General features: G+C 43.6%; 1 protein-coding gene across 1 annotated transcript; it reads left to right on the top strand.

Annotated features, from left to right (window-relative positions):
- The first annotated feature begins 10,098 nt into the window (after nt 1–10,098).
- LOC136526392 (uncharacterized) lies at nt 10,099–12,700 on the top strand. The gene is made up of 7 exons (XM_066519070.1): nt 10,099–10,172; nt 10,334–10,385; nt 11,547–11,666; nt 11,829–11,891; nt 11,987–12,046; nt 12,236–12,437; nt 12,609–12,700. The coding sequence occupies exons 1-7, from the start codon at nt 10,099–10,101 to the stop codon at nt 12,698–12,700; spliced, it is 663 nt and encodes a 220-aa protein (XP_066375167.1).
- Nucleotides 12,701–15,898: the final 3,198 nt, after the last annotated feature.

Raw genomic sequence — 15,898 nt, forward strand, 5'->3', positions numbered from 1 at the left:
TGTTTGATATTGTGGACATATATGCTGTCCACAGAGCTGGCCGGCTCTATGGACGCGTGCTGTCTCCACCGTCCAGTCGACTCCGAAGCCGTGCTAAGTGTTCTATGATTTAGGTGTCGGTTCCTTAAGCCATTTGATGTTTTAGTGGAGGTTCTATTGTGACTAGTCTCTGAACTCTGCTAAAGTGCTATATAATCTGTCATTATGTGGTTGTTATATATGTTATCAGAATTAAGTACACATTGCTGAAATGAGATGACATCTAATCTGGTAACTCAGCTTAAGTCTAGTCTGGTGCTATTTATGCAGCTTTAATCTGTATGATAAGATCAAATCTGTCATTATAGCACCTACTACTACCACTCTACTGCTAAGTGGCTGCTGCTCTTACTCTACTACTACCACTCTACTGCTACACTTACTCTACTCTACTACTTTCTACTTACTACTACTACTTGCTACTCCTAAGTGGCTACTACTCTTACTCTACTACTACCACTCCTCTGTTTTTTGCTTATATACTGCTGGTGTGTAGTGGCTGTTGCTACTACTACTACTACTTAACTACTACTACTACTCCTACCACTAATCCTACTAGTACTCCTCCTGCTCCTACTACTACTCCTTCTCTATTTTTTTGCTTATATACTGCTGGTGTGTAGTGGCTGCTGCTGCTACTACTACTACTCCTCCTACCACTACTCCTACTACTCCTCCTCCGCCTACTCCTCCTCTTACTACTCCTACTACTCCTCTTACTACTCCTCCTCCCTATACTTGCTACTCCTACTGCTGCTCTTCTTTCAGTGATGCTCCTACTACTACTCCTAAGTGGCTGCTGCTCTTACTCTACTACTACCACTCTACTGCTACACTTACTCTACTCTACTACTTTCTACTTACTACTACTACTTGCTACTCCTAAGTGGCTACTGCTCTTACTCTACTACTACCACTCCTCTATTTTTTTGCTTATATATTGCTGGTGTGCAGTGGCTGTTGCTACTACTACTACTCCTACTCCTACCACTACTCCTACTAGTACTCCTCCTGCTCCTACTACTACTCCTCTATTTTTGGCTTATATACTGTTGGTGTGTAGTGGCTGCTGCTGCTGCTACTACTACTACTACTCCTCCTACTACTACTCCTCTTACTACTCCTCCTCCTCCTCCTCCTCTTACTACTCCTATTACTCCTCCTCCCTGTACTTGCTACTCCTACTGCTGCTCTTCTTTCAGTGATGCTCCTACTACTACTCCTAAGTGGTTGATGCTCTTACTCCACTACTACCACTCTACTGCTACACTTACTCTACTCTACTACTTTCTACTTACTACTACTACTTGCTACTCCTAAGTGGCTGCTGCTCTTACTCTACTACTACCATTCCTTCTCTATTTTTTGCTTATATACTGCTGGTGTGTAGTGGCTGTTGCTACTACTACTACTACTTAGCTACTACTACTCCTACCACTACTACTAGTACTCCTCCTGCTCCTACTACTACTCCTTCTCTATTTTTTTGCTTATATACTACTGGTGTGTAGTGGCTGCTGCTGCTACTACTACTACTCCTCCTCCTACCACTCCTACTACTACTACTACTCCTACTACTCCTCCTCTTACTACTCCTACTCCTCCTCCTCTTACTACTCCTATTACTCCTCCTCCCTGTACTTGCTACTCCTACTGCTGCTGTTCTTTCAGTGATGCTCCTACTACTACTCCTAAGTGTCTGCTGCTCTTACTCTACTACTATCACTCTACTGCTACACTTACTCTACTCAACTACTTTCTACTTACTACTCCTAAGTGGCTACTTCTAGCTACTAACTGTTGGTTGCTGTTGCTTTTTTTGCCAAATCTTCTAGGACTTGTTGTCCTGTCTTTTGCCATCAGCTGTTGCACTTTGTTTGCTAAGCAGCTGTTGGTTTTTTTTGCCAAATCTCCCCTCTCCTCTCCTCTCCTTTGTTTTGCCGATGATGAAATTGTCCAAGTCCATACATTATATGGAATATGAGCTGATGATCAAGAACTTGTGAGAAACTTGACATCATTAGCAACCGCCCCTACATTACCTTCTCCTCTCTTCTCTATTATGATGCCTTGATGCTCCAAGTTCAAGATTAGATGATGATTGACATGTTTCTGAGGCCTCTACCACTGCTACTACTCTTTTTTTATATATATTGTTGTTTTATAGGACTACTTTGGTTTATAGCCCTTTTTGATTTCTTATACCTTCTTGCGTACCTAAAGCATACTTTCTTGCATCTATTAGAACAAAGCACGAAATAATGTCACGGACACTAGACAGTGCAGCCCGATGCCCCGAGCATGATGAGCACCCAACCAATGAGGAGCAAGCACCCCTTAGGAGCAGTTCGATAACGAGTTAGAAAAGGATCTAGAAGTGATGCTTACTCAGGAGCAGTGTGACGAGGAGGAAGGGGGAGCAGAAGGAAGAGCGGGAGAGGCTGCTGAAGGTGAAGAAGAAGAGGATGATGATGATGATGACTCAGAAGAGGGATATGAAAGTCCCAAGGATCATTTCCCATGTGAAGCCAGAAGGAGGCAAATGGAGAAAGATTTGGACAAGGATTTTGACCCGAACGAGGAGGTAGGGAAAAAGCCTTAGCTTGTAAATTTTGCTAAAGCTTTGGCAGTGTTACCTCTGCTAACACTTTGACCTGTCGTATATATAGGTTCCTCCTAAAACTCAAAAAAGACGACGTCGACGTCCACGACATCTCGCTGGACAAGACGGAGTAGAGGAAAGGAGAGTAGAGGCAACAGCCACAGAGACGGATCACGGTGCCTCTGCTCCACAAACTCAAGACACAACCATGACTACCAAGCCTAAGAGGAAACGAGGGGATAGAAAAGGAAATCTATATCCAGATAAGGCATGCTATGTGATAATGGAGGTCGGGCCAGCAGGGGAGATCCTTGAGCCGAAGGAATTAAGAGGAAAATTCTATAATGCGATCGGGGCCCTAGTAAGAGATAAACTGAACCCAGCAATCCCTAACTGGAAAGAGGTACTAGAGAACACAAAGAATGCACTATGGGATATGTAGCTGAAGGTCAATTTTAGATTTTCAGAGGGTAAGCATGAATTGGTAAAAAAATGCTATCAGGATGATGGGAGAGTCATTCCGACGTTGGAGGTCGGAGCTCAACACGAAGTATATCCAAAAGGGGTTAACTCCCTTCAATGAGTTCGGCAAAATAACTCCTAGCCAATGGGAGGAGCTCGTGGCTTAGAAGACTTCACCGGAGGCATTAGAGCTCTGTGCCCGTAACACCGAGCTGGCAAAGAGGAACAAACACCACCATCATCTAGGCCCCGGTGGCTACTATGCTAAGGAAGAGCAGTTTAGGAAGATGGACGAAGAGGCCGCAACTGCTGGGAATATCGATGTGACAAATTTGAAGATACGCTCAAGGAACTGGATATATGCGAGGAGTATAGAATCATCCGACCGTAATCTTAAGTTTGATAAGTCGGAGACCCAAGAGGCGGTATCAAGGATACTGAAATATGCTGAAGACAAGGAGAAGGGCTCATTCAATCCTTCTAGAGAGAGGAACGAGCTTAGCCTTGGCTTGGGAAACAAGGAGCACACAGGCCGCACCAGGGGGCTAGGGAAAAGGACGACCTAGAAGCAAGGATTCGAAGAGGACAGGCACATGTACAAGAAACATGGCCGAGACTGGGAGACTAGTCTTGAGCTCCAAGTGAAGGCTCTAGTTGCGAAGGCGCTGGAGGAGCAAGGACTGTCTATGGAGCCACGGATATTAGTGACATCGCTAGGAGAAGTGGCATTAGTTGGCAGCCCTCCGAAAGTTCCTAGCAGTCAAGGTTCCACTACAGCCATAACCCCAGTCGATCGCATACGGGAACCAACTAGTTGCACCTTGGTGTTTCTCAGTGGCCGGCAGAACACTATGATGGAGGTGGTAACGGGTGTGGCACATCCTCCCGGTGGCTTACACCATAATAATAAGATACCTCTAGACTACACTAGGGTCGAGGTGCATACAGTGAAGCCCGAGTTCATGCAGTGGAAGATAGACTATGCAACTCCCGAGGGGCTGGTGTTACTCGGAGACGTTATGGGGCAGTTCATCCTCTGGCACAAACAGGACATTATATTGACTGCTTCTTCGCCGCCTCCCCCTCTCCCAAATTTGGAGCGAGTTGTTGAGGTCGGGGAGATATTTTCACCGTCTCGTGACCCCCACATTCTTGAGATACCACATTCTTCCCCGCCTCCTAGCGAGCATGTGCCTGATGAGATGCCACAACCTTCTCTAGCTCGTACCGAGCAAGTGCATCATGAGATACCACAGTCTTCTCAACAAGCACAACCGATACATGAACAACGAGTGCCTCCTGAAGAAGCTGCAGCACAAGAAGATGAGGACGTGCCTGAATGGGAACTTCGAAAGAAGCATCCAATCACCATAAGGCCAGTTTATGTTCCGATCAAAGACATCTCGTCGGTGTCCAAGTGGTATTCCCATGACCAGTTCAAGCTTGAGAACCAAGTTAAAAAGGTCCCATCACGGGGGTCTCAGGAGGCCGTCACTAGCAAACTCCACCAAATTGCAAAGCAGTATCCAAATGTTGATGCCATCGAATGGTCAAAGGATTGCCCAAAAACATATGAAAGAGGCAAGCCCTTCCTACCAAACCGGGACATCCAGCGCCTACCACTTGGAATGAGAAGGTCCATGATTGGTACTTGCGTGTTCTCCCAATAAGCATAGATATCAACAAGCATGCTTCCCCACCGGCACATTTGGAAGCCCAGCCGAGAAAATTGTCTTTGACTTCAATGACATGCAAACATGCTTTCACCTGGGAGAAATGGAGATGAATCTAATTCGCACGTGGTGCCTGTAAGTCCTTGTCCTCCCGATATGATATGAATGTAATCTTTGAATTTTGTTGTAACTAACCCATGCTGTGATTTGTAGAATACAAGTGCACATTGTCAAACAAATGCCAAGTGTGAAAGCCGGATATGTGGACCCTCAAGCTATAGCCCAAACAAATTTTAATTACCCTAAACGGTGGACACTGGATACCAAAGAGCTAGCTGCTGCAAAGACTCTTCGGGAGAAAGAGCACATCCGTACGACGAAACTAAGAGAAGAGTCCCTTAAGGTTGCGGCATACATTGCCCTGGCTTTCAAAAATCTCCAACAACACTCTACTATATGGCTACCATACAACTTCAAGTAAGCTCAACTCTATACTTAAAGCTTTGTTCGATATATTTTATTCGATACAAAAGAGCTTATCTAGTTCTATGATTAAATTCATGCAGCAACCACTAGATTTGTATAGCCATCGATGTCGGGAGGAGCATGTCATGGGTCTTTGATTCATTAGATAAGGACACAGTGACATACAAAGACTTCATATCGATTCTCAAGACGTATACATATCGACAATCCTCATTAGCTTATATGTTTGTATACATACTTGTAACGTTTACTTTTAGATACTAACAAGTTGTATTTGCTAAAATAATTCAAACATGGCATTTAGGTTCTATGTCACTAATCATCATGGAAGGCATGATCCAGCAAGAAAGGAAAAGCTGGCTATAAAAATACTATGTGCGGTAAGTGTAACTTACTTCTTCAGTACTCCATTGCATGGCTGTCAAAAGCATTACTTAACATTTTCATATGCAAAACACACAGTGCCCCAAGCAGAAGCCTGGGAGTGTACATTGTGGATACTATATATGTTCTATAATGAGTAACACCGGTGCCTACAGGAGACACCCCTTAAGGGTAAGTTTGAAACTCTTCACCCGTAGTATTAAAACTTCATAAATGGTATGAAATACTAAACCAAAACTTGTTCTCTTATAGTGGAGAGAAGAGAAATGAATGAAAAGAGACCCATACAAGGATGACCAACTCTTAGAGCTCGTCGGCGACCTTTGCAACTTCATATTGGACCAGATTGTACACGTCAGAGGCGCCTACCATGACCGAGAGTCTGAGTTAGGTAAAATACTCAGTACCAACACCTTCGTGAGACTGAAAGGCTAGCTCTAGGACGTTGATAACAATGTGTATGGAATTTATATATTTAATGATGGATTGTATATATTCTTGTGAATTGGACTTGTAATTGTAGTTTATAGAATACTCTTGTGCTTGTAGTCGCGGTCGCGGGGCGTTCGGCAACGCGAACGCGGTTCGGAACGCTGGTCGCGGGGCGTTCGGCAACGGGAACGTGGTTCGGAACGTTGGTCGTGGGACGTTCGACAACGCGACTTTGAATTGTAAATTTGAATTTTTTTTACCGGATAAACGTACTGTAGGGGCGGTTCTAGATTGAACCGCCCCTACAAATACCTGTTTATAGGGGCGGCTGGTACTACAGCTACCCCTACAAATCGATTTGTAGGGGCGGATGGTAATACAAGCTGTCCCTACAAATAGATTTGTAGGGGCGGCTGGAAACACCAGCCGCCCCTACAAATTGTAGGGGCGGCCTGGGAACCGTCCCTATAAATGCATGATTTGTAGAGACCCTTGCGTAGGGGCGGCTGGACAAACCGCCCCTACAAAGGGTTACCAGCCGCCCCTAAAAATGCTTTTTTAGTAGTGTTCAGCTGGCTTACCAGCCGGCTTTAATACCAGCCGAACATGTCCGTGCACTGTAGCGGTTAATATTTCTCTTCCTCTTCTACAAATGAACTAGGAGTTGGTGTTGGTGATGCCGGTATTTCTAGTTTCACCGGCTTGGACTCCTCGGACGAAGCGAGAGCAAAAAAAAAACCCTGATAAACAAGTCTGAGCATAGATTTGTTTGCGTACACCCTTTACTAGAGTACTAGAAATGTGGATCCAAAAGAGCCCGGCCTGTAGCATCGCAGCGCAGCGCAGGTGTGCCGGTGTGTTGTCCAGCCCTTGCAGGACCTAGGGCTAGCTACTCGAATTGACGTGAGTAGCCAACACAGAAGCATCAGCCTTTCCTTCAAAAAGCACAGAGAGAGTAGTGAGGGAGAGGGATCGCAGAGAACGTGAGTGCATGCGTGCGTGTGTGAAAACTGAAAACTGAAAACTCAGAAGCCAGGATCAAGTTGACGGCCACACCACACCACAGCTCACCAGGCAGCGGGCACCCGGCACCGGCGCCCCCCTAGCCTGTCGACATGTCGCCCAAAAGCATCATGCGATTTGTCTGTTACCATTCCCATTCTCGCGTCGCTGTCGCGGCGTTGCGTCCCTGTGCTGCCCTGTTTCCATTTTTGTACAGTTATGCGCCCTTTCTGAAATGCCGCTGCGCTTAGTTTGCACATCATCGTCTTTATAGCTCGATCGGCAGTTCTCGGGTGGATGTTTGGATCTATGACTAAAATTTAGAATGTATCACGTCGAATATCATATCTATTGTTAAATTGAGTGTTCGGATATTATTAATCCATCATTAGCACATGTTTACTGTACCACCATACTATCAAATTATAGACTAATTAGGTTTAATAGATTCGTCTCATAAATTAGTCTCAATCTGTATAATTAATTTTATAATTAGTCTATGTTTAATATTTCAAATAGTGTCAAACATATCTACTGTAGTCGATACGACACGGACTACGTCTGGTTCGTTTGGGTTTGTTCGGCTGATAAGCCATGACTGAAAGTACTATTAACTAATTTGATGTAAGAGAAAAATATTATTCGTTGACTAAAAAAATACGACTTCTAAGTCAATCAAGGCCAAGCGAACACGGCACTCCTAGCTCGTGCGACGACGCTTCGGGCCTGATCCTGACATGCACACGATAGGAAGCAAATGGATGGATGGATAGATGGATGGGTACAGTTTGTGCTTGTCAGCCGTGAGATTTGTTTGGAGTACACGCTAGGAGAGGAGTAGGGAAATTAAACCGCACATTTGTTTGGTGTTTAAAATAGACTAGGAAAATACACCTTCCATAAAAAAATTTTCATTCAATACGTGCATGGATCCTACAGTAAGATTTAAATTTCTTACAGTCTCTGACCCAACAAATGCCTAACAATTTGGACTAGATTATATTATCATACAAAATTTTGTATTCTGTAATCATACCTGATAAATGTCTCATATGGTGTTCGTTTTATAGTCATGTGAAACAGAATATAAAAGGTTTCGATAGAAATGTGCCGCTGCATGCACATCATATTAGGTTAAACCACACGCCAGTGCCACAGAACGGAAAATCACTGTCAGACAATTTTAAACCGACAATGATAGGTGTATCACTGTCGGTCCATAAACAACGAATTAATCATTGCTGAATTTTAAAATCAACCGGCAGTAATCCCTCGATCCTGACCTGAAATTTCTATTCAACGCATTTAACTTGCTATCAGGTTCACATCCGCGTCCTTATTAGGTCTTCCCTCTCTCGCTCTCCCTCTGGCCTCATCTCTCTCTCTCCATGCGCCTCTCTCTCCCTCCTCTCCTCCCCTACTCCTGAATCTCTGATCTCCTCCGTACCTCACCCTGGTGCACGCGCTTCTCCCCTACCCTCCGATCTCCTCCTTACCTCACCCTGGTGCACGACCTGGCACGGGCGCTACTGATAGTGATGGCGCAGGAATGGGCCTAGCATCGGTGATGTGGCTCGATAGTGGTAGGACATTGCGTGGGCGTGAGCGGTTGCCACGACATGGGCATATGCTCTATTCGTTTGGTTGATAAGTCATAGCTGTAAGTACTGTTGGCTGATTTATTGTGAGAGAAAAATAATATTCGTTGGCTGAAAAAGTACGGTTTATAACTCAAGCGAACATGGCGTAGCCGGCAGGAGCACCGACACGAGCGGCGTTGGTGTTTTTTTTTTTCATTTGTTTTGTGAAATTGGGCATCACTATCGGGTGAGCAACCGGTAGTGAAAAGTTAGACCTATCACTGTCGATTGCCCACTGATGGATCAATATCTAATAGTGAAAGGCTATTTGGAACCGACAGTGAAAGCAGATTCTAGGGTACGTAGTGCGCTAGCTATACATATTCTGAAATGGACATGGTGGTATATATCATATACTTTCTCCGTCTTGCGTTGGTTTATTGGTTATGTCTGAAACTGTTTCTCGGTGGCCGCATGTTTGGCCCTTGTTACCTAGTGCTAGTCTGCTGGTCTTGGTCCAGCTAGTTATCTATGTTTCTACTTCTGAACTATTTTAAACTTCTGTATTTCCGTTACATCGTTAATGGAAATGGGGCGAGCCTCCATTCGAAAATCATATACTTTCTCCGTTCCAAATTGCCGGTCGTTCTAGTTTTTGTAGGTATGTAGTTTTTGTTATACACCTAGATATACATTATATTTATTAGATATCTAGAAAAAACAGAATGACTTACACTACCGGAGACTGGCTCTTTGCCGAGTGTCAAGTGGTTTACCGAGTGTTGTTTTTCGGGCACTCGACAAAGACGCCTTTGCCGAGTGTTTTTTTTGACACTCGGCAAATAAGCTCTTTGCACTACGTAAAAAATGATTTTTAGCAACGGGATGAATTTTTTGTAGGGGCGGCTGGTGATGGAGCCGCCCCTACAGTGGCGTGCTCGGGAGCCCACACACCAGCCGCCCCTACAAATAGAGTAGTAGGGGCGGCTGGTGATACAAGCCGCCCCTGCAAATGGGCCTGATTTGTAGGGGCGGCTCACTCACCAGCCGCCCCCGGAATTTCTATTTGTAGGGGCGGTTGATGATTGAGCCGCCCCTACAAATGCCCCACGTACCGTCACTGCCCATCCAAAATATCTGCTCCCTCCGTCTCGACTCCCTCTCTCCGTCTCGACTCCCTCTCTCTCCCTCTCCTCCGAGCCCCTTGATCCGTCTCTCCCCCACGCTGCCCCTCCCTGCCGCCCCTGCCCCCCGGCCACCTCCCGATGCCTCCCGACGCCGCCGGGAAGCCGCGCCTCCACGTCTCCGCCGCCGTCCCCCCCCCCCACTGAGTCCCCGTCCGACACCGTGTGGTGTGAGCGCCAGCGCTCTCGGTCTGCGGCTCCTCTCCCGCGCGGTGGAGAGGCTGCGACCACTGCTTGTCTAGGGGCCGCCGACGATGCAGCTGAGGCCGGAGGACGCCATGGAGGAGGTGGAGGCCGAGGCAGTGCCCAAGGCGGCGGCGGGGCCGAAGTTAGGGTTCTAGAGGTCTTCGTCTCCCCATCCGTCCTCCACGAGGCCAGGAAGATCATCCAGGAGTCCGTTGTGAGCTCACACAATCCCTCTTCTTATCCTTATCCTTCGATTCGATTGCGTTCCATTCGCTTTCTGATCTGCTTGTTCGGGTTTCACAGCTGCGGAAGTAGGGGAGGGGCAACGCGGCGATCTGGAGTTGTTCGCCCTCACGTATAGCGCCATCGTGCGGCAGCTGCTCACGGATCTAGAGGAGGTCCGTCAACAAGCAGCTAATTATGGTACTGATCATATGTATGTGCCTCTCCTTTTCTTACTTGCCCTTCCTTTTCCCGGTTAATTTGAAGAACTTTGGGTGGATGATATAGCCAGTGAGATATTATGGTAGTGTGGACGCTTCTATGGATGATGCCCTCAACATGTTCGATGAAATGGGCACAAGGTATACATTTTTCGTTTGGGCTTGCAGTTACAGTACTGTGTACCTTGTGTTTCCATTTGGATTGTGCTTGTGTCTCTTGAGTTGTTTTACAGATTGTAGCAAATCTGGGCAGGGCTAGTGTGGTTGATCCTGGTGCCCTTCATCATCATCGCTGTGCTTGGAGTTGTCCTTATGTTCTTGGTCTTATACCTGAGTGAGGCTAGGGCGTCCTTATGTTCTTGGTATTATACCTGAGTTGTACAATTATTTGAAACTTATTTTATATAGTGTGATAGTTGGAATAGATGCACCCATTATAGATTGCTCTCAAGTTTCTAACAGTCCTATATTCCCTTAAAAAAAGATTGTTCAGGGAACACAGAAACTCATCTTGTAGTATCTCGAATCCTAACCACGATTAAAAATTCCTAGGTAAGAAGCTGTAGATGGGAGAAGATGGGCATGCTAAACTGTAGAAGATGGGCTTGCTAAACTTTAATTAGCTAGAAGATGGGCATACTCAAGCTGTAGGGAAATAGATGGAGTAGTGTCTGTTATCATGTAATGACAGAGGAAGTTGTGATATAGATCCAAAGCGGAGGAAATCATATTTCACCTTCAGCAAGCTAGCCCAAAAATGAGAATCACCTTGTTTACGTTCCACTTGCACTATAGGTTTAGAACCTAAATATTTGTTTCATAGCAATTGTTGCCAAGTACCATCTGTTGTTAGGAGCTTGAAGAGGTTACTCTGTTTCTGTTTTCTGACTAAATCTATGAGCCATATTGGTACATATTATAATGGCTAATAGATGTGAACGCAAGAGGTTATACAGCACTAAAAGGACAAGGTATCTCATCTTAATTCTAAGAAAACATCTGAACTGTTTCATCAATATGAAGGATCGTATATGAATATGCTATTGCTGAACTTGTTCAAATGTGCCCTGCAGTGGTTATACAAATTGCTTGGAATTAGTGGAGTTGCATTTGCAAAATATTTTCTGCGTCATGCCTGGCGGAAGAATAGTGTATCCAAAGCTCGTAAAAATATATCTGAACACTACGATCTGGTTAGTGAGCTTTCTTTGTATTTTTAAGAATAAATAAGATAACTAACTGCTCGAAGTTTACAACTATTCTCCCTCCATCCATATGCTGGAAATCATTCACTTCCATTGTTGAACTGACTAAGTAGTGACAGATTTATTTCAATGTGAAATATTTTTGTGCAGAGTAATGATTTCTTTGCTCTTTATCTGGATCCAACAATGACGTATTCTTGCAGTATTTTTAAGGTTTGCAAAATCTCATGATGTAGTATATATACTCTTGTGAGTAATACTCCTCTTGAGATTGCTTAATGACCTGGATATATTGGTTCTAATGGTAGGCTGAGGACAAGAGCTTAGATGCAGCCCAGCTACGTAAGCTTGACAGTCTCATTAATAAGGTAAGAAAATCATAATATGCATTAATTGTGCTTTGTTTGAACTCTCTTAGATCATAAATCTCACCTGATCGTGAGACAACCGCAATATATGCATTACCTTATTAAATACTTAATAGCTTGCATATAAAAATCAACATGACCTTATATATATGATGTCTTTGTTGTTGCAATGAATCCATTTAACTGAAGGCTAAGGTGGAGTCAGGGCATCATGTTCTTGACATTGGTTGTGGTTGGGGCACTTTAGCAATATGGTTGGTGAAGAAAACAGGTTGCAAGTGCACAGGAATTACATTATTCGAGGAGCAACTGAACTACACCAAAAGAAAGGTGAAAGAATCTGGATTAGAGGTAAGTTATATTCTTTTCTTGATAGTAGTGGCCCGAGATTGTCTTTTCTTGATTAGGGATATTTTTTATATTTGATTTGATATGTATTACTACAATTCACATTTGGAAGACATGTCAGAGAAGTATATTTAGCTGAAATTGCACTTGAGCATGTCCTTTGTTCTTCGGATCATTTTTTCTTTTCCTATTTCTTTTCCTTGTTTCTGTTAAGCTCAATGCGCAAATGCTGATGACAGGGTAGCGGACCTGGCAAACTACCTGGCCTTCCTCTCACTTCGGAACCATAAGCAGCTCACATTCTGACCCTCGACTGTGGCAGCCGCAGTGGTAGCCCTTGCTTGCCTTGCCACAGGCAAGGAGTCCTCATGCCATTTGGTGATGGAGGTGAACACCCAAGTCCTCCATTTCTAGCTATAAATTTCGTTACATCTGTTATTGTTTAGAAGTTGGTAGGCATATATGAATCAAAGTATGAACTATAACTACCAGAAGCTCAAGTCAGTTAGCTTCAAAACAGATACCAGACTTCAAATTTACATGCTCAGATGCTAGTTAGACTGGAAATATATGTTGTGTTATTGTAAATTTACATGCTCAGATTCAAAACAGATACATCTGTTATTGTGCATGAAAAATATATGTTCTGGTCGAATTTGAATTGTAAATTAATTTTTTTTTTGCGGAAAAATAATTTGTAGGGGCGGTTGGTACTGTAGCCGCCCCTACAAATCGATTTGTAGGGGCGGCTAGTGTTCCCAGACCGCCCCTATAAATCGATTTGTAGGGGCGGCTACAGTACCAACCGCCTCTACAAATCAATTTGTAGGGGCGGCTGATAACACCAGCCGCCCCTACAAATCGATTTATAGGGGCGGTCTGGGAACCGCCCCTACAAATACATGATTTGTAGAGACGGTATGGTAGGGGCGGCTAGCCGAACCGCCCCTACAAATGCTTATTAGCCGCCCCTAAAAACGATATCTGACGTAGTGTTGCCGAGTGTTTTTTTTACACTCGGCAAAGAAAATTTCAAAGCACATTTTGAAGCAGTAAATTAATTCAAATGAAAAAGTTTTCAACTACAAAGTTGTATAACTCATCAAGATGTACAATGTTTGTTTTGGTCTTTTCTTCATATGACAAAGTGAAAGTAAATTTGTTCACAAATCTAACATATCTCTCTTGTAGTTTATGAAACTACAAGAGAGATATATATAAGATTTGTGAATAATGTTAGAACGACCATGTCGGATGAACAGATGACTAAACAACCAAAATAAACTTTGTATATCTCGAAAAGTTATGAAACTTTGTAATTGGCAACTTTTTAATTTGAAATCATCTTGTCATACAAAACTGTGTTTGAATTTTAAAAATTTAAACTTTTCAAACGATCTCGGATGGAAAAACAACCAAAATAAACTCTGTAGATCTCGAAAAGTTATGAAACATTTTAGTTGGCAACTTTTTAATTTGAAATCATCTTGTCATGCAAAACTGTGTTTGAATTTCAAAAATTTAAAATTCGAACTTTTCAAACGACCTCGGATGGAAAAACAACCAAAATAAACTCTGTAGATCTCGAAAAGTTATGAAACATTGTAGTTGGCAACTTTTTGATTTGAAAGCATCTTGCCATGCAAAACTGCGTTTGAATTTCAAAATTTTGAAATTCAAATTTTGTAAACGACCTCGGATAGAAAAACTTCCTAAACTTTGTAGTTTACAACTTTTTTATTTGAATTTGTTTAGGGCCTCAAACAAGCAATTTACACTCGGTTTAGTATAATATGTTAGGAACTAAAACGGAATCCAAACACAAGTGACAGTGTGGTGTAGTGGTAGAGGAGGTTCGCGCGTAGGGGAGGTCGCAGGTTCGAATCCCGTCGGCTGCGTTGTTGCGAAATTTACGTGAAAAATGCCGGAGATGGGCGGGCGCTGGCCGGTGGGGGCCTCCACCGATTAAAAAAAATTTCATTTTTTCCCATTTTTTCGGGTTTTTTTTCGGTTCCAACTTTGCCGAGTGTCAGCACCCGATAAAAGACACTCGGCAAAGAATTCTTTGCCGACGGATTTTTTACCGGAGGCTCTTTGCCAAGTGCTGCACTCGGCAAAGGCTTTGCTGAGGGCAAAGTAGCCTTTGCCGAGTGTACTAGGCACTCGGCATAGCGCTAGAATCCGGTAGTGTTACGATCTGAAATGGAGTGATTCGGACACAAATTTTAATTATTAAGTAGGAACATGACTTGATCTTATCAGTTTAATCTCATCGATGGGAAGAACAAAAGCGCTAAAACTTCTTTTCTGGATTGTTTTCTAGGTACTTTGAAACGGGGCATGTAGCCTTAGATTCTGAGTATGTTCATTAGTTATTCCAAAATAGGTCCTATACCGCTATACGCACATACTCCTACTTTATTGTTGTTTCGATCGTATACCATCAATTGTCATCAAGCCATCACATCACGCTCAGATATTGCCAGCATCACACATTCATCACTTAGACATACAGCCGTACAGTACAGGCATCCCACCGTACCAGTGCATTCGTATGTCATCGTACGTATACAGACATACAGTAGCTGCACTTCTTCACTACCAGTCTACGATTGATGTAGCCTAGCTGCAACAATAGCACCTGAACTTACGCTGCAAGAAGAGAGATGAGCTTTGCTGCAAGTCCTAGGTGACCCATCGATCGCTCTCTCTAGCTGCTACGCTCGCGTGTGAGATAGAGGTACACAGACGCTGACACACTAATAACGTACTACACGTACATGTGCTTCCATCCGGATCCCCTGGATACCGGCACGTACGCATGATTTTTTTTTTTTTTTGAAAACTCGTACGCATATGAGACTTGAATCTGATAACAAATATCTTTTGCTTGGCCTAGCTTCTTTGTCGCAGCAACGTATGTACCTCTATCCTACTACTTCCCGTTGCTCCATGCATGCACAGAAGAGAGCTGGGACTGGGAGACAAGAAGGAACGAACTTTTTATTTTGCTACAAAAGAGGCAGAATCTTGGCAGGTTTTTTTTGGTCACACTATGATTTTGGACCTGTGGATTGTGCAAGTCCTGCAGGCAATCCTTCGGCCCATGACTATGCCTCTGTCTGATTCCCAGCTGGAGCCTGGACTTGGAGATGGCAGGTTGTGCGTGTCTGACACGAAGGAGATGGCAGCTGTTTACTGCCCTCCGTCGTCCATAAATTAAAGAACACGATTCTAGCTAACACATTACTTCCTCCGTTTTAAATAAATCAATTTATAGAGTTGTCTAAACTCAAACTTTTATATACTTACCGAAATTGTCAAAATAAGCACAAATATTTATAAAACTAAATAAACACATTATGAAAATGTATTTTATGTCATATGTGATGATACTAATTTGATGTCATAAATCTATGCGCTCTTTTCTATAAATTTAACTTAAGACAACTTTAGAATTTGATTTATTTGAGGATAGAGATAGTACCAAGCGAAAGTATCTTA

This window comes from Miscanthus floridulus, chromosome 19 (assembly GCF_019320115.1).
Source record: "Miscanthus floridulus cultivar M001 chromosome 19, ASM1932011v1, whole genome shotgun sequence".
Classification (NCBI taxonomy): Eukaryota; Viridiplantae; Streptophyta; class Magnoliopsida; order Poales; family Poaceae; genus Miscanthus; species Miscanthus floridulus.